This window comes from Carassius auratus, unplaced genomic scaffold (genome assembly GCF_003368295.1).
Source record: "Carassius auratus strain Wakin unplaced genomic scaffold, ASM336829v1 scaf_tig00048091, whole genome shotgun sequence".
Taxonomy (NCBI): Eukaryota; Metazoa; Chordata; class Actinopteri; order Cypriniformes; family Cyprinidae; genus Carassius; species Carassius auratus.
In genome coordinates, this window is record NW_020527060.1 from 63,329 (window position 1) to 84,963 (window position 21,635).

Sequence of the window (21,635 nt, forward strand, 5' to 3'; positions counted from 1 at the left end):
ATTCCCAACTTCAATGTTCCAAGGGTAAGAAGAAAGAGCCAACACAGGATGAGAAATGTTTTATCAAAGTTGTGGTTTAAACTTTGGTTGAACATTTCTTCTGTGAACATGCATTCACCCGGTTGGGAACAATAAGATGCACAAGGTCACCATTTCTAGCCCTCTTGGAGAGGTACCGTGTTTCGGCTGCATATTCCCCATTTTTTACAAAGTGAAAGGATTTATTTTCTTTCTATCTTTCTTTCTTTCTTTCTTTCTCTTGAATTTTACTGTAAGAACAGGCTGGTTCTGTGGGTGGAGCATGTTGGTGTTAGTGTGTGGCTGACTGTGTTTGCTGTGTGTAGGTCGTTGTCTGGCCGTATAGTTGGTGGTGTGTGGTGGTTTTTCACCCTCATCATCATCTCCTCCTACACGGCTAACTTGGCTGCCTTTCTCACTGTGGAGAGGATGGTGTCACCTATCGAGAGTGCTGAAGACCTGGCCAAGCAGACTGAGATTGCATATGGGACATTGGATGCAGGCTCCACCAAAGAGTTCTTTAGGGTGAGTGGACCAGTGTGGTTCATCAATAAAAACAAATCATTTAAATAATTCCCCTGGACCATAAATAAATGGCATGCATATGAGTGTACACGTCATTATTTTTAAAAAAAAGCTTTTAGATGTTTTAAAAGAAACAATGATGAATTACAAAATTTTGTCGCATCATGAAAATCTTGTTGCATTATGAAAATATAACATTTTCTGATATTTTAAGATTTATTGATCTCGATAAATGGTCAGGAGGGTCCTCGGTCCCGAATGTTTCTGCATTTTGTTGAATTTGACATTCTTTTTTTATATATTTATAATATTTTAGAAAAACTGTCCCACTGTGTTTTTCAATTGAAACATAATAAATATTATGCCAGTGCACATAAGGGAATAGTTTACCCCAAATGAACATTTTCTAAAATGTACTGTAGATGTAGATGAGTTTGTTTCTTCATCAGAACAGATTTGGAGAAATGTAGCATTGCATATCTTGCTCACCAATGGATGCTCTGCAGTGAATGGGTGCCGTCAGAATGAGAGTCTTAATGATCCACAAGTAATCCACACCACTCCAATCCATCAGTTAACATCTTGTTCAGTGAAAAGCTGCATGTTTCTAAGAAACAAATCCATCATAAAGGCATTTTAACTTTGAACCTCCGCTTATGGCCAAAATACAAGTCCATAATTTGACTCTCATTCTGACGGCACCCATTTACTTCAGAGGAACCTTTGGTGAGCTACATTTCTCCAAATCTGTTCTGATGAACAAACAAGAATGAGGATGATTAAATTGAAAGCACATTATCCTTTTTGGGTAAACTATTCCTTTAATCAAGTTTTCAAGAATTAAATATTTTTAATGAAGCCATTTTTCATTATATTTTTGGACTGTATCCCCATAAAATCAAAATTAATTTAATTTAATTTAGATTTTAAACACTTATTCATCACTGAGGTGCTGAATTAAATTGCATTTTTAATTTATTTTAATAAATTACAAGATAAAATGACGTCATAGATCTATTCTTGATGTGCATATCTAGAATGAAAACTTTAATATTACTGACAATCATATCCTCACTACCTCGAATCTAAATGTCTCCATTTTTCTCTCTATCTTTGTGTCTTCACTTTAAACAGAGATCTAAGATTGCTCTCTTTGACAAGATGTGGCAGTACATGAAGAGTGCAGAGCCATCTGTGTTTGTTAAAAACACGGTGGAAGGCGTTTTGCGTGTCCGAAAATCCAAAGGCAAATATGCTTACCTTCTGGAGTCCACTATGAACGAATACATCGAGCAACGCAAGCCCTGTGACACCATGAAGGTCGGAGGGAACCTTGACTCTAAAGGCTACGGCATCGCTACACCCAAGGGATCTGCTTTAAGGTGGGTGGAGTAGTATAACAATATGGCCCATGTTGTTATAGTATCCCACCTACCCTGATGTAGGCCGGGGGTCCCCTTTTTTTAATGAGGTAAACTAGGTAATAGCAGTGCTGAGTATAGCGAGGGATAGTACCATAGGCAAAAACAGCGATAACAGACAACTGCAGCGAGTGTGGGGGCTTTAAAAAGCCCAGCTGACATCTCTGCCGATGATGGCGTAGAAAATTTTGTAAAATGTAGTCTCGGACAAATAGTTAATTATCTTAACACAAGCTTAAAAACAAGTTCAGTTTTAAGTTTTTAATAGGAAGTAAGAGAGCGCCATAAAATGCACAACGAATTAAGATTATATAAAAACTATTAGGGCTGTCAGATGAAAATATTTGATTGCGGATAATTTCATGATCACGTTAATGCATTCAGTTTCTTTTAAGTAGTTGTAGTATTGAGTTTGATAATGCGTTGCTATATGTGCATCTGCAATAATTAAGCAATATAACCGTTTTCACATACTTTATGGACTTAATATTACATTTGAGAAATATCGGTAAAACCGATTATCGGTGACTCTCTAAAGAGAATGAAGATTAATTTGAAAAGCTCTCTCCCTGTCAATAATTTTGTTGGTTCAGGTTTGCCGATAGGTGAAAACTGTTGTTAAAGGCACTAGACGATTTAATTAATTGCTTATTATCGTTCCAATTTTGACAGCCCTAACCATAATTGCAAGAATTAACATGTTTACTCTTGAAATTTCTGAATCCTTTTTTTCTCCTGTTTTGCTGATAATCAACTGCCATGTGTTCAATGAAGCAAACATCAGCAAACATTAAATTACTTCTGCTCACAAATAGCTTCCTCTTTAAGCAAAGCATAGTGTAGTAATGTACAACTGAAGCTATACACTTACAACCAAAATTCTAAAATGCTTGTTTGGTGGTTAGTATGACCCATTTTTGCTCATGTTTGCCACTAGTATCTGCTTTATTGAATGCATGTCTGTTTTTAATGACTGAAGCAATGGCCTCTTGCAACCAGACTGTGTTATGACAAAAGCTATTTATTGATAATGAGTAATAATCAATGCATGTGATTGGGCACTTGGATTTTGTATGATTCATAGACTGAAAACACAATAACTTGATTATGAATGCATTTGATGATGCACTGTTTGAAGTATGCATGCTGTCACTCTTGATACGTCTAACCAAATTTGTTTGCCTCTTAGAGTGTTTTCTGCTAACTGATTTGAGGATATGTATGTGCGATTATGTAATAACTGATACTATTGCTGATCCTCCTCTGTTCTAGCCTCCTGCCTAAAGAGTTTGAGTTTAAAAAGAACTCTTAAAGCTCGACCACCTTATATTTTAATGGGTTGTTTAACGTCATTTTGATTGGTTGGTTGATTTGATTGATTGATTGATGGATTGTCTAACCCAATGTTCCATTCATTCTATGCAACTTGTGGGGGCGTGGCCCATTGCAGCCCCGCCCCCCATGCTTTCTGACAAGTATGTTTTATCGTTTGTTTAAGAAATGCGGTAAACCTTGCAGTGCTAAAACTGAACGAGCAGGGGCTTCTGGATAAATTGAAAAACAAATGGTGGTACGACAAAGGAGAGTGCGGCAGCGGAGGCGGGGAGTCAAAGGTCAGACCCGTGCTGGGGACTTATGGGTAAAAAATGAAATGAACTAAATGCAAATGAGCAGGAAGCACTACCAGTGGCCCTCGGGAAACAAGCTGAGGCACCTACAAATTTGATTACGCCATCGGTTGGTCAGCTAGATTTTTCAGAAAGACATATCTGCTCCAAAAGGAAATCTAGACTACCTAAAAAAGACATTCCCAGAGGTACACGGCTCATTGGCGGGCTCTGTTTCTGCTTCCTGCTCGCGGCGATGAGTCTGTGCACATCTGGCACGGCAAAGCCGTGTTTGCCGACTGCCAAATGGAGCGCAGACTTCCGATCGCCACCACGCTCAGGGCTGAATCATTGCCAGCGCTGTTAGCGAGTGCAAATGTTACTGACAATAACATAAAATAACATTGGTAATGTTATTTATGTTATTTCCCATACGCAAAGAACGCCAGTAAACCTTGCAGTATTGAAACTCAGTGAGCAAGGCATCTTAGACAAGCTGAAAAACAAATGGTGGTACGATAAGGGAGAATGTGGAGCCAAGGACTCTGGAAGTAAGGTCAGTCACTGCAGGGAGCGTGAGTGTGTGTGTGTGTGTGTGTGTGTGTGTGTGTGTGTGTGTGTCTGGTAGGGCCAAAATGTGTATGTGTGTACACATGAAAACTTGTGAATACACTGTCTCAGTTTGGGCAATCCCAAGCATCAGCAAACTCTGTGTGTGTGTGTGTGTGTGTGCACGTGTGTGCGCGCGTGTGTGTGTGTGTGTGCGTGTGTGTGTGTGTGCGTGTGTGTGTGTGTGTGTGAGTGTGTGCATGTATGTGTGTGTCTTTGTGTGTTCAAGAAGAAAATAGTATGAGAGCGATACAAAAGGAAGCTTGTGCAAAAAAGTAATATAGTTTATAGCGATGTGTGTGTGTCAAAACAAGTCCCTACACAGATTAACCACCGCATGAATCAGAACCTGACCTGTACTGTGTATATAATCAACGATGCCTATACAAACAGGGATGTAATATATAAACGCACAGTAATGCATGTGAGAGACACATAGCCAAGACACAGTTTATACACAATTAAATGTCAACTTGATCCACATTTCTCTCACGCACAAACACGCGTACTCCTTCCTGTATAGGTTCAGAATTTCCTTGTGCTCCTTTGTATTTCTATGTGCTTTAATTGAAAACTTGTCCTGTTCCTTTTTATTTTTTATCTTTCTTACACTCTCTCTTTCTCCCTCCTATCTCTCTTTCTCTTTCCCATGCGGTCTCTCCTTCTCCCTCACCAATGCTGTAAATGTTGTTTGTATATTTGCCTTTTACCTTAGCTGTCTTTAATTGCAATTCTGTAGGTGGCGTCTATTTTCCTTCTTTATGTGCACACACTGCACCGTATTTTTCTGTTGTACTTTTGTAGCTGTCTATGTATTTTACTGTTACTAGACACTCACATTTACACACTTAATACTGTACTTTTTTATGTAGTGCAATTACCTTTAAAGTCGTAGTCTGTCAAATATACAGTGATAGTTAGTAGTAATGGCATACTGTCATCCTTTCTCTCTCTCAGCTTTGATTTTTGACCTTTAACCCCTTGCAGGAGAAGACTAGCGCCCTCAGCCTGAGTAATGTTGCGGGGGTCTTCTACATCCTGGTGGGTGGCCTCGGGTTGGCCATGCTGGTCGCTCTGGTGGAGTTCTGCTACAAGTCTCGCGCGGAGGCCAAACGCATGAAGGTTGCCAAGACTCAGACCCTAAATCCCTCCTCTTCCTCGCAGAATTCTCAGAATTTTGCTACTTATAAGGAAGGGTACAACGTTTATGGGCTGGAGAGTGTTAAGATCTAGTGGGGTAGGAACGGCAGAGGCTTTATTTTTGTCGTTTGTTCATTGTTTTTTTTTTTTTTTTTTCATTTTTCTTATCGTATGGCAAATGCTTCATCGCCACTGCATGATTCTCCAGGCATCACGCTGACATGCATTTAAGGGATCGTGTCAAAATGTGGGTGATATAATAATTGGGTGAACTTGCCCTTTAATTTCAGCACCTAATTTCGTTTTCCATAATTTTTTTCTCAACTCTTTTCTGAATTAAACAGGGCCTTTTCTCCAACATAAAATCTAAATGGACCCTGTTTAATTAGATGTTTCTGGTCTTACTGTGACTCATTTGTTATTTTAAGAGAAAAATGCTCCATCCTACATAATAGCATTTTTTGCAAAGTCTAAATGATACTGTGACAGATTTACAAAGACGTTTTCAGTTCTCAAACTTCACATAGTTTCAAATATCAAGAGATGAAAGCAAATTAGAATTTTCATGATAGGTCCTCTTTAAAAATACAAAATCACACATACGGTTGTTTAACTGTATATTTTTGTTATACTGTGCCTTATGTGATAAGGATTGAAAAACGAGGTAAAGAATGAACAGAGGGAGGGTACAATGTATGGCTGGAAATAAAAGATTGATGTATCATAGAGAAATTAATTTGAGATAGTTTTCCGCTTGTTTCTCATCATTGGCGCTTGTGGTTGTTTGTGGATTGGCTGCACCACTTGCTTTTGATACAAAGCTCCGCCTTCTTAGAGCGAGACCCATTAGCTGTCAATCATTCTCCACCCCATCTGCTCTTCATAAACATCTACAGTTATGTATAGATGTTTAATCTGTATATATAATATAATCTGTATTTCTATATGCACTGTAAAACATTAACAAATGTTTTTGTTTTTCTCTCTTTCTGTCTCCATGTGTGTGAATCTGGGTGTGAATCGCTGTGTTTTTCTACATCTTGTTTGTGTGGGTGTGTGTTTGGTAACAGATGACGTTCACAGATGCTATGCGCAGTAAGGCCAGGTTGTCTATAACGGGCAGTACAGGAGAGAACGGGCGAGTGCTGACTCCAGACTTCTCTAAAGCCGTCCATGCTGTGCCGTACCTGAGACCTGGCATAGCAATGCCTGTGAGTGTGAGCGAGCTGTCCTGAGTGCCTTACACACACACACACACACACACACACACACACACTGGTGCAAGCATGCTGTACCCACTTTAATACATATCCAAACATGTGTACATATTCTTACACACACTGACACTATATATACAGACATAATAATAGTTAATTATTCCACCTACACACAGGATGTCAGATCCATACATGCATAGACATGTTATCACATATGTTTACTGTTCAGTGCAATCATATTTTGACCAGCGTTGATGTATACAACCACCATCTGCAAAAAAAAAAAAAAAAAAAAATGCTGACAGACACATAAAAAAGTATACAGGCACAATGCTGTGTGTACATATGCAGATAACTTCACAAACCTTGTGCAGCCACAGTCTTATAATGTTCCTTGTTGTGTGCATTTTACATCACTGCCTTTCCAAGTTCTCGTTTTGTCACACTTGAATATGCACATATAAAATGACCTCATTTTGCTCATGTATTCACACACTCGCCCCACTTCGGTTTTCGTGGATGTTTTACACAACGTAAAGTGATGAGGAACAATGTGCCACATTGAAAATAATTCCAATGGGAAAATCTCCACACCTGTTTCCATAGCAACCTGTTTTTGGAATCTCTGATTCTCAAGAACTCAAGCACACGAAACATCTGCATCAAATGTGATTTTGTTTACGCAAACTATACGACATATATTAAAAAAAGTTTGTCTAGAATAATTTCTTATTATATGAGATATGTATAATAAATGATGTATATAATTACACTTTTGTTCATTTGATGTTAATGTTACCATGCAAATGCTTGACTTAAAGAAAACAGAATCTAAATGATTTGAGTAGGTCTGTTTCTCCTCCTCACTGGTTTGATTTGTTGTGATGTTCATTTTTGGGATTTTGGATCACTGTGTTCGGATCTGTTTTTTTCTTGCTTATGGGCGATGCAAGCTGTAGTTTTATAAGTCTTTTAATTAAAAAAAGAAAATATTTAAGAATATTTTACCTTCTGCATTACACAATTTAAATGGTATATTGAAAGTGTTATATTGATTAAGATGGATATATATATATATATATATATATATATATATATATATATATATATATATATATATATATATATATATATGTGTGTATATATATACATATGTGTGTATATATATACATATATATATATATATATGTGTATATATATACATATATATATAATTCCCCAAAATGCCAAAAAGTGATGTGTGCCAAATTATGTCAAGGCATTTCAGATGCATTTATTAAAATTGTCTCTGTTTGGGAAAGTGTTAAGATTGAAAATTAGTACCCTATAATCAGAAGTTTGTTATTTATGTCATATTTGGCTTTTTTGTTTTGTTTTGTTTTTCATATCAAATGCATTGTACTTTTATTAAGATGCACTACGATATGCAGTTTTAACTGTGAAAAGCATGACAACCTTTCTTTACGTTTGTTTTATAAAAGCGATGATTTTATCGCTAATACTAGTTAACTAGGACTTTAATTTATGTAGTCCAGTTATGATCTGAAGACTAAGAGATAGAGATGATTATTACAGATAGTTATATTGATAAAGTGTAAGCTGATCACCCTTTTCTATGACATGACGTGTAACTGAAATCCTGCTCATTAGTTTTGTATGTATATGTACTGTACATGTAAATAGAATCCGTTTGAGTGTATAACTAAAAATCTTAGTTGATACACCAGCTTGCACACAAGAGGATTGCTTATATTGTGCATTTGGGAGCACGTTTGGGAACCTATGACCATCATACCAAGCTGTCTCTCACGTACTGACACACAAATGGACCTGTCATCACTATTTTCATTTCAGTTATATGTCTGCCATAGGATGAAATGGAGGATGTTTTTCTTAATGGAATGTGGACTGATTGCTTTATTTTTTGGAATCTTTTGGAATAAACAGAGACTCAGAATCCACTGTTATTTTTCGTTTTACTCTGTTTCATGGGAAGGAGAAAAGTGCCATTTAGACACATCTTGTGTCTAAAAATTAACACACAGCAGATGATAATGTTGAAACAGTTTGTCTATCATGCCTATTTAGGTTTTTTTTTTTTTTTTTTTTTTTTTTACAGACCATATGGATTTGCCATATTACATTAAGCTACCAAAACGTAACTGTGAGCAACAAAAACTGTCGTCATGTTTTTTTATTTTGACGGGTGCAGCTCAACAGAAAGACCTGGACTGATATATAAAGAAGCTAAATAATTCCATTTGGACGAAATGTATTTTGAATAAAAATGTAAAATACTAAATAAAATGTAAATAATTTAAATTACCTTTTCATGGTCAGTACGAAATTACTGGTATTCTCAAATCAGATGTGGCAAAAACATTATTTAGACCCTGTTCAGATCATTATCTCAAAGTATAGTGAATATACAAATAGCTGTCTTTCTTTCACTGCCTTTTACCAATAGTGAGCTGTGCACTGACAGAACTCTGAGACTATAAAAATTGTTTGTTGGTTTGTTTAGGGCTAATTGCTTTGATCAACTCTGTAACACAGGAACAGATGTGTCCCTGTTCAGTATGTACTGGGGACACATTAGTGTTATGCTTCCACATGCTCTTAAACAAGCCACTGCTTTAACCAAGTGTTTCTGATTGCCTGGTAATCTATTGGGGAGAGGAAAATTGCCAAAATGTGTGTGTGCTTTCTTATTGATTTCTTAGTGAAGACCAGTGCCAACTGCCTGATGTTCAGTTGTTCTGGGACACACACATAAACACACAATCTCTTTTAATCTCTTTTTAGGCAAGGCTCCCAGGCAAACAGACTGACCTAGCATCTGCAGCTCAGCAGTTGAGTTTCCTCTTGCTGTGTCTAGTTCCTTATTAGCTTTATCAGCCAATAAGAAATCAGTATTCTCTAGTAGCCAAACATAGTTGAATCCGTTGCAGCCAATTAACGCTCAGCGTCAAATCAATTAACCGAGCACATACAGGTCTCAGTTTGTAATCATGGTTGTGCTCATGGTTGCACAATTTAACATGCTTTCTTTGTACTTTCATAGTTTTTATTCTTTATTTCGTATACTGTATTTAATGAGGGTGCCTCTGGGTTTAGTGCTGGGTCCAATCCACTTTTGAACTCAACAAAGCCTTGTGAAAAAACATTGTTTTTTTCTACTTTGCAGCACTAACACACAGCTTTACTTCTTATTCCAGCCATACAATCTGCACAGTTTTGTTCAGAATACATGTTGTGCACATGCAAACAAATATGTGAATTGCATTGCAAAGTTTGGGTACAAAGGGTAGGTGCATTTGAACTTATAACTGCACTATTGAAGAGTAAAATCTAGAAGATTTTCTTGTCCCCTCCTAACATGCATAACAATTTTGTTCTTTTTTTATGACAATGTCATCTTTTTTCAGTTCACATAGAAAGGAATGACTGGCCTGTGTAATGAGGTGTATTTACTAAGTGATTTGAAATTCCCCTTCAGTTTAGTTGATTAGAGGCCTTTTCAGCTGAGACGGTGTTTTAACTTTCATCCAGTGTCCATACAGCATCCAAACGCCTAACATTAGCCTACATTATTAACTTTAATGGCTGCACTGGGATCCTATAGACATTCCCTTGGCCCATCAAATGATCGATATTTTCATGTAAGGCCAATGAGGCACTCATTCATTCTTATGGTGGAAGCTTTTTGTGTCCATGATTAGTTGTGAACTGTGTTCGTAGTCTGACCACTTTAAATGAAGATTAATGGAAATATTCTAAAATAATGTTAAAAAAAAACAACTTCTAGAAACCTGAACACACACAATCTGATTTCTAAAAAAATAATTCTTTGTTCTGATTTCTCAGGACACCTATTTGATATCTGTCAGATAGTAGGGATATTTGTGTACTTTAAAAAATGTTTACAGTACCTTAATAGACAGTAACGTATACTTCACTCATAAATGAAATTTCTGTCATCATTAACTCACCCTCAAGTAATTTCAAATAACTTTGGTTCATATTAGAAACACAAATGTGTGTTGATCATTGTTCAGATGTAAATAAAAGTTTAAATGAATTCTGCAATCATCTGTCTTCACTCATATATGTATTTATGACACTTTCAATTGGACTTTAAATTTAGGGACAGAAACCTCACAGGTTTCATTAAAAATAGCCTATTTTATTCTGTCTTTCGAAGATTAGTAAACAAGTAAACAATGACAATTTCTGGGTAAAAAAAAAAGGCAGTTCATGGCCCATTCAAGAGACAGCAGAAATGACAAGACTGTAATAGATTATTTCTGACATGACATTGTGAACAACAACAACAAAAAATAACTCTGAAACTTAGAAATTCAGAAATAAAGCAGGTACCAAAATCATGGAAAGTATGGATTTCTATTAACAGGTCATTTCATTTTACTAGCCCTGTCTGGCCACCATGCATTTTCTAAAAGTGGCCCTAATCTGCACAATTTTTGTGTCCCCCAATTCCAAATGTGAGCATCAGTGCGGTTTTACAAGCACTTTTAGTTGTTAAAGAGGTTGGAGACAGGCTCTAAAAATAAAAGAGAATTAATCTAGGATTATGATGCTGTTGATGTTGAAGTATGTGGGAGTTTGCAGCAGTGGAAAACGTTTGTTGAGAGCAGTGATGCCCTCTGGTGGTAATATGCACAGATAAGGTTGGTGAGAGGCAAGCAAAGCTTAAACATTTTTGTTATACTGGTTTTAAGTCCATTAAAATCCTGATAGCAATCAATATTTAAAGTGGTCTGTAGATTTCACGTGCCAGCGAAGTGATCCAATGAAGAATTCTGTCTTTTAACTTCCCTTTTAACTATTCCCTTATTGTACAGTTGTCATGTGCATTATTATGTTCCAAACAGATGGCATAATAAATGTCAGCAGACCGGGAGGACTTAAAACCTGACACTGTGAAAAACCAAACGGAAGACAGCCTAGCATTTATCATCATCATCATCATCATCATCATCATCATCATCATCATTATTCAATGCTTTGAACATTAACACAGAAAGTAACTTTCACGACTGAGAGATTTACAAATGAATTTACAAAATTCAGAATTTCGCTATAACATATAACAAAATAAAATGTAAAATAAAATAAAAACACTGAAGAAAAAATAAGAAATAAATACATATGAGAACTAAAAAGAAGTGTGGGAGTAGGATGTTTTCACATTATGAAACCAAAGTCCTCTAATAAAGTACTCAAAAATCTTGCTTTGGGGCTTTTCATCCCTCTTAACGTCTCCAAAAACAAAAAAATTCAACAGTCTAGCATTTGTTGTTTACAATGTTTACAATGTCTGGCTCCGCCCCTTTATCGTCAGATTCAAACACACGTGATTCATCACATGCGTCGCGTGCCCGAGATATGCAGGAGATATGTCTTTTAACAATCATGTGATCCTGCCTATCAGCTGACACGGAAGTAAAACTCACCCTTATTCATGAGTTGCTCTCCTTCCTAATAGTTTATTTCAGCGATCTCCGCCTAAAAGTAGCTTCTATCGATATCTTTTCATAGTTTGAATGCTGTTGCGAGTGTCTCTTTAAGATGAATCCTCGCGTGGCCGCGCTCATCATTGCGCTCCTCTGCGCGTTTTCCATCGGCGCCGCGCAACACCTTGACACAGGTAACGAATAAAAAACGGATTGCCTGCATTGCATAAGTGATTCTTTGGTGAGTAAAACACAATGTAATGTAACTATGGCCCAGTAGAATGGTTCCCAGACGGTCCGAGCGCGTCCGTGGATCTTCAGCGAGAGAACAACAGCACAAACTCGTCTGATCTGACTTATGGGTTCATATCCTGCGCCGTGGCAGTAGTCTTCTACGGGAGCAACTTCGTGCCAGTGAAGAAGATAGATACTGGAGATGGTTAGTCAACTTCTTTTTAGTTTTGGACTCTCTATAAATGTGTGGTAGCTCACTCAGTGATTCTGGACACTGTAAATGTTTGTGGTACCAAATATCAACAGAAATAGTTAAGTCCGTCTCGATTTACTCGCCCTCTGTATCAGATCTGTTGGACTGCACAGGTGCTGGTCCTATAATTAGAATATCATCAAAAAGTTCATTTATTTAACTAATTTCATTCAAAAAGTGAAACTTGTATATTATATTCATTCATTACACACAGACTGATAGATTTCAAATGTTTATTTCTTTTAATTTTCATGATTATAACTAACAACTAAGGAAAATCCCTAATTCAGTATCTCAGCTCTTCTTCATTCTTGGGTCTGGCATATCGCATCTTCCTCTTCACAGTACCCCATAGATATTCTATGGGGTTAAGGTCAGGCGAGTTTGCTGGCCAATTAAGAACAGGGATACCATCGTCCTTACACCAGGTACTGGTAACTTTGGGACTGTGTGCAGGTGCCAAGTCCTGTTGGAAAATGAAATCTGCATCTCCATAAAGTTGGTCAGCATCAGGAAGCATGAAGTGCTCGAAAACTTCCTGATATACAGCTGCGTTGACCTTGGACCTCAGAAAACACAGTGGACCAACACCAACAGATGACATGTCACCGCAAACCATCACTGACTGTGGAAACCTTACACTCTGGGACCCTGATTTCCAAAAGAAATGCTAAATTTATTTTTTTATCAGAGAACATCAATTTGGACCACTCAGCAGCAGTCCAGTCCTTTTTGAAGCGAGACTCTTCTGGCACTGTCTGTTGTTCAAGAGTGGCTTGTTCATAGGAATGCGAAGCTGAAACCCATGTCTTGCATACGTCTGTGTGTAGTGGTTATTGAAGCACTGACTCCAGCAGCAGTCCACTCTTTGTGAATCTCCCCCACATTTTTGAATGGGTTTTGTTTCACAATCCTCTCCAGGGTGTGGTTATCCCTATTGCTTGTACACTTTTTTTTTTTTTTTACCAAATCTTTTCCTTCCCTTCGCCTCTCTATTAATGTGCTTGGACACAGAGCTCTGTGAACATCCAGCCCCTTTTGCAATGACCTTTTGTGTCTTGCCCTCCTTGTGCAAGGTGTCAATGGTCGTCTTTTGGACAACTGTCAAGTCAGCAGTCTTCCCCATGATTGTGTAGCCTACAGAACTAGACTGAGAGACCATTTGAAGGCCTTTTCAGGTGTTTTGAGTTGATTAGCTGATTAGAGTGTGGCACCAGGTGTCTTCAATATTGAACCTTTTCACAATATTCTAATTTTCTGAGATATTGAATTTGGGAAATAAAAATGAAAATAAATAAACAATTGAAATATATCAGTCTGTGTGTAATGAATGAATATAATAATATTATAATATAAGTTTCACTTTTTGAAGGGAATTACTAAAATTAACTTTTGATATGATATTCTAGTTATATGACCAGCTACTGTATGTGTGTATAATATAATATAATATACACACACAAAACACACACACACACACATATATACATCCAGTAGGTTTTTCTTGTAGAATAAACCCCAACAGGGTGATCAGCAGCCCTGATGTGAAACTTATCTTGCTTTGAAAGCACACTAAAGAGAGGAAGTTTGCTAATAATATTTAATTCATTTTCAGTTCACACTACTATGTATATGTGCAGGCATGTTTTTCCAATGGATTCTGTGTGCTGCTATATGGACGGTCTCCCTAGTGGTGAACATCATTCTTCATAGTCCAAAGTTTTGGCCTCTTGTTATGCTGGGAGGAGCAATCTGGGCTACTGGTAAAATCTAACTATTTAATATGTTAATATAATTTGATTACTGCTTGACAAAAATAGTAAACACTAAAATAGTTCTCCTATTCTTGAAAGACTTTCTCATTTATACTGACTGAAATTCTGTCCCGTGTTTGTTTGTTTTTGTCTAGGTAATATAACTGTAGTTCCTATCGTAAAGACTATTGGGCTTGGTCTTGGTCTTCTCATATGGGCTTCATTTAATCTGCTTTTAGGTTGGGCCAGCTCTCGGTAAGCAAAATTTCATTTCAGAATCCAGTCATTGGCAGCATAAACACACACACACTGATTCTTGCTGCTGATTTTAGGTTTGGTTGGTTTGGTATTGGTGCGGAGACTGTTTCCAAACCAGTTCTGAACTTCTGTGGAGCAGGTCTTTGTTTACTTAGGTAAATGTGCATGCATTCATTTTTTTATTCTTTATTTTCAGAATGTGATGTCACTTGTAAGTCTCATTATTTGAAATAATGTCTGTTCTCTCTTTTTCCTCCACTCTTTTTATTTCCCTCATTTTTGTATGTTTACAGTGCCATAGTTTTTTTCTTTGTGAAGACTGATGTACAAAGATCTGCAACATCTGAAGAAACACCATTACTAATAGACCATGTATGTTGACATAGTTTTTAAAAAATGTGATAAAATATCCTTTTTTTTCAAAGGGACATGGTGATGGGGTTAAAAAAAAATAGAAAATTTATTTTTCACTTCTTTTTTTTTTTCTACTGAGGTCTAAATTATTTTTTGCATTCCCCTGAGAAACTTTGCATTTGCCACTTAAAACTGTTCATCAGAATGCAAAATTTTGAGATTTAACGAAATGTTACTCAGAGGAACTGAAAACCATTTAAATATAATTTTCCCTCTCATCTCGTATTTTTTCTCCATTACCATGTTCCTTTAGAAGCTCTTTACATTCTTAAATATTTCATGTTTTGATATTCTAGTTAACAATGTTTTATTAATTTTATCCGAAGACCGTGAACTCTGACTCTGTCGTAGCAACAGATGATTCCTGGGTGGATGCATTAACACCACGCACCAAACGTCTTGTGTATGTACACATCTCACTTACATGACAACATGAGTAAATGTTTTTGTACTACTAGCATATAGTATCAACAACATAAATAAATTATTAAAATTATAAGTATCTGTATACCGCATCTAACAGAAAAAATGCCTTTATGAATCCGTTTATATTAAGATGTTATGTGTTGCAGTGGATCGTTTCTGGCTGTTGTCGCTGGACTGCTGTATGGAGCATCATTTGTTCCAGTTCTGTACATTAAAAACCATGCATCAGATCCAGACAGCCAGTACAATGGGGCTAGCCAGTTTGGTAAATCAAGATGACCTCCTTATAAACATTGGTTGGATCTTAAATATGAACTGTGATGTATTTTCTGTTTGTACGTAGATCTGGATTACGTCTTTGCACAATACAGTGGGATTTTCCTCACCAGTACTGTGTATTTCGTCCTGTACTGTGCCATCAAAAAAAACAAACCTCAAGTTTTTCCTAAAGCAGTGCTGCCAGGTAACACCATCACTTCAATTTAAAGGAACAGTTCGACCAAAAATTACATTTTGCTTGGAAATATACTGACCCCTGGGCCATACAAGATGTAGATGATTAGTTCTTCATCAGATTTGGAGAAATGTAGCATTGCATTCAGTGTCTATTAAATGAATGCTCTACAGTGAATGGGTGCCGTCAGAATGAGAGTCCAAACATCTGATAAAACAACATCACAAATCCACCCACTCAGTGGATTACTGTGATGTTTTTAGCAGATGTTTGGACTCTCATTCTGACGGCACCCATCCATTGGTGAACAAATGATGCAATGCTACAATTCTCACAAATCTGTTCTGATGAAGAAATAAACTCCTCTACATCTTCAATGGCCTACGAGAGAGTACTTTTCATTAGCAATTTTGTATTTATATCTTTGACTGAACTACTCCGGTAATTAGCATTTCCTTTAGCATTGTTTATCTTTCTTCCACATACCTCTGTTGTTTCCTTGTAGGATTCCTTTCTGGTATCATGTGGGGTATAGCCACGTGCTGCTGGTTCCTTGCCAACAATTACCTCAGTGCTGTAGTCAGCTTCCCTATTATCACCACAGTGAGTGACCGAGCTCACAAGAACGCACATCTTTATGTACTTTTCACATTTTTTTTTTTTCCAATAATGTGCATTTGGTTCATTCCAGGTTCCTGGATTGATTGCAGCTCTTTGGGGTGTTGTAGTGTTCAAAGAAGTGAAGGTAAATACTTGTGTTCCCGCTGTCTATTGCTTTTACATTTTCATACTGAGCCCTTCATCTCCTCCTCTTTCTCCTTCAGGGCTGGCGAAATTACATTGTTCTCATCATTGCTTTCTGTCTCGTTCTGTCTGGAGCATTACTGACTGCATTTTCAAAGATTTAAACCTACTTTTAGACAACAGCAGGAAATGTGAAGAAAAAGTTAACACTTTATAAGTTCTTCTTTAAAATCACTTCTGCTGTTTTATATATTTTGAATACTGTAAATGAGAGATTTATCATGCAGCTGAACATACTGAAGTGGAACAATATTGTTTATATCAGGGAGGGATATGGTCCTAAAATAGATAAGATACTTGAAATGTTCTAGCAATATTAGAACAGATGTTATGTTAATGTTATTGGGAACACAATTCAATATATTTGTGTTGTATTTGTAGTAACATACTTTTTAAAAAGTCATGTTTACACTATAATGGACCTCATTTCACTGTATGTTTGCACGACAATGAAGCCCATTTTAAAACCATTTAGAACAAAAAAAAAAAAAATTTGCATGACATTTTCATGAGTTTTGCACATTTTACCTTCAAATTATTTTTTTATTAAGTTTTTGTATTTCCAATTATTCCTAATGGTGATCCACGTGTACTGTAATACAGTATTTTTTATTTTACTGTATATTACATTTAAATGCTGCAGTGCAGTAACTATAAATATTTACTTTTCATGTTACAATATTTTTTTTTGACATTTGCAATGATATTGGCATTACAAAAAATGTCATGTAAATATATTACAAAACAAATAAATGTTGAGAATGTCACATGCAAAAATGTTCATGGTTTTAACAGTAGGCTTTGTTTTCTTGTATATATAATCTCTTTCCTTTCTTTTGATTTTGAATAGTCATGATATTTTTGTCATTTTGGCTTGTTCTTTAGAAGTTTCACCCATTTATTGATCAATTAATTGCTGTTGGGTTTTTTATTGTTGCCAAATTATATCAGAGGCCTTAGATTTTTATTTGTTGATTTGACTTTAAACTTTACTAAAAGGGAAATACAATTAATTACAAACACAAGGTTTGTGGGTCGTTGAAAAAATAGTTGAAAACTTGATACAGCATGTAATAAAGGAAGGAAGAAGATAAAAGCACTGAGCACAAAGAAAAAGTAATGTATAGTGCTGGACTGCCATGCAGGGAGAGGAGACCAAAGGGAACTTTAAAAACGAAAAAAAAACAATACCAATGCCTAATTGAGCAAAAACTAAACGCCTTTATTAAATAAATGGAAAATAAATGATCTGTTTTTCGGCTCTCCATGAAGGGGGATTGTGTTATGAGCTGTGTTTGTGCTTGTTAAGTGCTTTAGTCCTCTGGTGATTCTAAAGTGGAGATTAGTGAAGGCAACCCACATGGAGACTTCCACTGCTTCCCACCGAGGGTTGCCAGATTGGATCAGAAACATTTTGATCTGTGAATACAGCTTATAGTCGAGCGGCATGTGCTTAAGTATGTGCTGTGTGTTGTGTCGGCAGGCATTTAAAGACTATACCAGTGATGATATGAATGTTGCGCCGGAGGACCGCGTCTGGGTCAGAGGCTGGTTCCCCATCCTCTTTGAGCTGTCATGCATCATCAACAGGTGTAAGCTGGACGTCCGGACCAGGTTAGCGGCAAAACCTATAATACAGACAAATCTGAAATGTTTTTTGATAGTAGTTAATAGTTTTTGATAAATGTTTAAAACTACAGAATGAGTTAACTTGGTCCTGTTGTTTTTTTTTTTACCCCAGTAAAGCTTGTAAAGACCACACACAAATTATGAAGAATGAGAAGTAGTATTTAGTAAAAAATGAATGAATCTAAATGAATATATTTAGATTTACACTACATTTTTACATCATTCAAAAGTTTGAGGTGACTTTTTTTTTTTTTTGAAGCAAAATAAGAAATTTTAAGCAGCAAGCATGCATTCATTTTTATAAAAATGCATTCAGTTGAAATTCAAAGGTGATGGTAAAGATTTGTATTGTATTTGATTTCAAATAAATATGAAATTATATTCAACAAAAAAAGTTTGATTGATTCACAGTTTACCTCTCACAATTCAGATTTTTTTCCCCTCAGATTTGCATGATAATAAATTCTGACTTTATAGCACGTTTATGTTTAATTATGAAATGCTTAGATTATTAAATGTTCTACTTGTAGAAATATCTGCAATAAATTACCTTTCTAGTAAACATATTGTAGCTAAATGAACTGTATCAACCCTGTTACTATGATTTTGTATAGCAAACAACTGACTATTAAGCACTGAATATTTGTGGAAATTTTTGCATTAAATTCTCTATCTAATAAACATGTTGTAGCTAAGTTAACTACTAAAGCTTCAGCCGTTACTATGTTTTTTTTAATATTTTATTATTATTTTTTATATTTAGAAATATCTGCAATAAATTTAGATTTTTTAAACAACTTTCTCAGAGTTTATATCAAGCAATAGTGACTTAATATTCCCAACTGCCGACTTTTTTTCTCAGAATTGCAAGTGTATATCTCACAGTTGTGACTATAACTCGCAATTACCTTTTTTTATTTAATAATGTAATTTTTTTCCCTTTTTTTTATTTTTTATTTTTATTTTTTAATTCAAATAAATGCAGACTTCTTAAAAAAAATCTTACCAACCCCAAATTTTGGAACGATCATTTATATTAATTATATTTTCTAGCAAAAACCTTTAAAGTGTGATTTTTAAGTGTCAGGTTTGATGGTATAGTTGCTGCCAACAGTTAAATACTGAAATCTTCTTATAATCATGCGTAAAGCATAGTTAATCTTTTTCACCTTATCCCAACAATCTATTTTCGGTTTGTTTGTCAGGGGTCTGACGGTGATGTTTGAGGTGATGAAGACGTACGGTCACACTTATGAGAAACACTGGTGGCAGGATCTGTTCCGCATCGTGTTCAGGATCTTCGATAACATGAAGCTTCCAGAGCAACAGACTGAGGCAAGTCAACATCAGCACTGAAACCTGTCCTAGAAGATAATGAGACATCCATTTCAGAAAGTGTCACCAGCACAGATATTGTTTGGAAGGGGACTCTCTCTGGCGTTCACATAATCATATGGTAGCACTCCAGTATCTCCATGCCAAAGATGGAAATATGGCTGATGTTCTATTTTGTATCTTCCCACAGAAAGCGGAGTGGATGACCACCACCTGCAATCATGCACTTTATGCTATCTGTGATGTTTTCACACAGTACTTTGAGTCTCTCAGCGATGTTCTGTTAGATGATATCCTCTCTCAGCTCTACTGGTGTGTGCAGCAAGGTGAGTGTTCGATAGACACGGTACATTTGCAGGACATTTTACAGTGACCCTGTTGAGAAAACAACATTGTTCAAAATGCTGAAGACTAGAAGATTTTGTGTGTAGGCAGTTCATTGAAATGCATATGTGAATTATGACTTCAGGTCATGAGCTCTCTTGCTCATCTCTCCTCACAGATAATGAGCAATTAGCAAGATCAGGAACTAATTGCCTTGAAAACGTGGTCATCCTCAATGGTGAGAAGTTTAACGCTGAGACCTGGGACAAGACCTGCAACTGTATGCTAGACATCTTCAAAACCACCATCCCACACATGTGAGTGTTCACATAAAGCTCTTTCTTTTCAGAATTGATGGTTTACTCTTTTCCTAAGAGATCGTTTTATGAAAGAAATGTTAATAGTTTCCCTTTTATATAAATGTGTAAAAAAGTAATCCGTTACTCCATTAAAAAAAAATTGTAGTGGCTTTATTAGAATGTGAACTCTTTAAGGACAAGCCTTGTCTTTATCATTGTTTTTACCAGTAGGCATCATAATCTGAAAATATCAACCCTGTTATCATGATTTTGTATAGTAAACTGACTATTAAATACTCAATATTTGTAGAAATGTCTGCAATAAATTGTTTCTAATAAACATCTTGTAGCTAAATGAACTGTAAATCTATCAACCCTGTGACTATGAGCTTGTAAAGTAAACAACGGGTTATAAATGCTATATTTGTAGAAATATTTGCAATAATTTATCTTCCTTATGAATATATTTTAGCCAAAGGTAAACAACCGATTTTTTAAATGCACTATTTGTAGACATTTGCATTAAATACTTTTTTTGATAAACATCTTGTAGCTAAATTAATTATAGATGTCAACCCTGTTACTATGGTTTTTTTTTTTTTTTTAAGTAAACAACCGATTATTAAATATGAAGGACTAAAAATGACAGAAGGAAAAAAAAATGAATAAATAAATAAATGCAGAAATAATAGTGAAAATAAATACATTTTGGTAATATAAATGGCTATTTATGTATTTTGCATGTATTTATTTATGCATTTCTATATTTGCTTATTTCTACATTTATTTATTTCTGTATTTCCACATTTCTACATTTATTTTCCCTGCGCCTGTATGCTAATTGAGTGGGGGGTGCCAACATCAGTCTGAAGAAGGATTGGTTAGCTGGAGGCCGCATCACTAACCAGACAGAAGCAAACGATCCATCTATCAGGCTATGCAATCCTGCGTTAATGATCTTAAATCGTTAGCAATTGCTTGAACAAAAGTCTCCATCCAGGCTACATAAAACTGAAAACAGCTTCTATTAACTCAGGCAGCATTCAGTGTTGCCAACTTCTTTCAATGGAAAGTCGCTAAATGTCGCTAGATGGCGTCATATGCGAATTAGCATATTTATGACGTAAGAGGTCATATTATAAGGTCTGTCAAAAAAAGTCGCTAGATTTGCCGCTAGTCGCTTTTTTGGAAAAAAGTCGCTATGGGGGTCTGAAAAGTCGCTAAATCTAGCGACAAAAGTCACTAAGTTGGCAACACTGGCAGCATTACAGAGTAGGCTTCCTTGTACCAGCGAAATCAAGGCAGTAGTAGTAGATTCAATCAATCAATTTCTGATTTATTTATTTATTTCTCTTTTATTTATTTATTTATTTTCCTGTCATTTTTATCCTTCATATTTAATGCTTTAATTGTAAAAAAAAAAAAGTGCATTCAATT

General features: G+C 36.0%; 3 protein-coding genes across 11 annotated transcripts in view; all 3 read left to right on the forward strand.

The window, feature by feature from the left end:
- LOC113089000 (glutamate receptor 2-like) overlaps nucleotides 1-6,839 on the forward strand; it is a 30,996-nt gene extending 24,157 nt beyond the window's left edge. Inside the window, exons 12-17 of one of the 8 annotated variants that reach the window (XM_026255894.1) lie at nucleotides 345-543; nucleotides 1,678-1,925; nucleotides 3,463-3,603; nucleotides 4,013-4,127; nucleotides 5,168-5,302; nucleotides 6,391-6,839. In XM_026255894.1, coding sequence (XP_026111679.1) covers nucleotides 345-543; nucleotides 1,678-1,925; nucleotides 3,463-3,603; nucleotides 4,013-4,127; nucleotides 5,168-5,302; nucleotides 6,391-6,555 — 1,003 coding nt within the window. In that variant the 3' untranslated portion in view covers nucleotides 6,556-6,839. Of the gene's footprint in view, nucleotides 1-344; nucleotides 544-1,677; nucleotides 1,926-3,462; nucleotides 3,604-4,012; nucleotides 4,172-5,167; nucleotides 5,418-6,390 lie in introns of those variants that run through there. The other 7 variants (XM_026255895.1, XR_003286327.1, XM_026255896.1 and 4 more) reach the window with 7 other exon arrangements.
- A 5,079-nt stretch (nucleotides 6,840-11,918) lies between these two features.
- tmem144a (transmembrane protein 144a) lies at nucleotides 11,919-17,024 on the forward strand. Of its 2 annotated transcripts, none has more exons than XM_026255891.1 (12): nucleotides 11,919-12,208; nucleotides 12,292-12,453; nucleotides 14,142-14,264; nucleotides 14,411-14,510; nucleotides 14,588-14,668; nucleotides 14,807-14,885; nucleotides 15,254-15,330; nucleotides 15,500-15,618; nucleotides 15,697-15,816; nucleotides 16,313-16,410; nucleotides 16,499-16,552; nucleotides 16,632-17,024. In XM_026255891.1, the coding sequence occupies exons 1-12, from the start codon at nucleotides 12,130-12,132 to the stop codon at nucleotides 16,713-16,715; spliced, it is 1,176 nt and encodes a 391-aa protein (XP_026111676.1). In that variant the 5' UTR covers nucleotides 11,919-12,129; the 3' UTR covers nucleotides 16,716-17,024. The 2 variants fall into 2 exon arrangements, with proteins under 2 accessions (XP_026111676.1, XP_026111677.1); XM_026255892.1 differs by having other exon boundaries at nucleotides 11,921-12,208; nucleotides 12,295-12,453; nucleotides 16,632-17,019.
- Nucleotides 17,025-18,072: 1,048 nt separating this feature from the next.
- Nucleotides 18,073-20,246, forward strand: LOC113088996 (brefeldin A-inhibited guanine nucleotide-exchange protein 1-like). The gene is made up of 4 exons (XM_026255890.1): nucleotides 18,073-18,225; nucleotides 19,446-19,575; nucleotides 19,766-19,901; nucleotides 20,078-20,246. The coding sequence occupies exons 1-4, from the start codon at nucleotides 18,122-18,124 to the stop codon at nucleotides 20,218-20,220; spliced, it is 513 nt and encodes a 170-aa protein (XP_026111675.1). The 5' UTR covers nucleotides 18,073-18,121; the 3' UTR covers nucleotides 20,221-20,246.
- The last annotated feature ends 1,389 nt before the right edge of the window (nucleotides 20,247-21,635 follow it).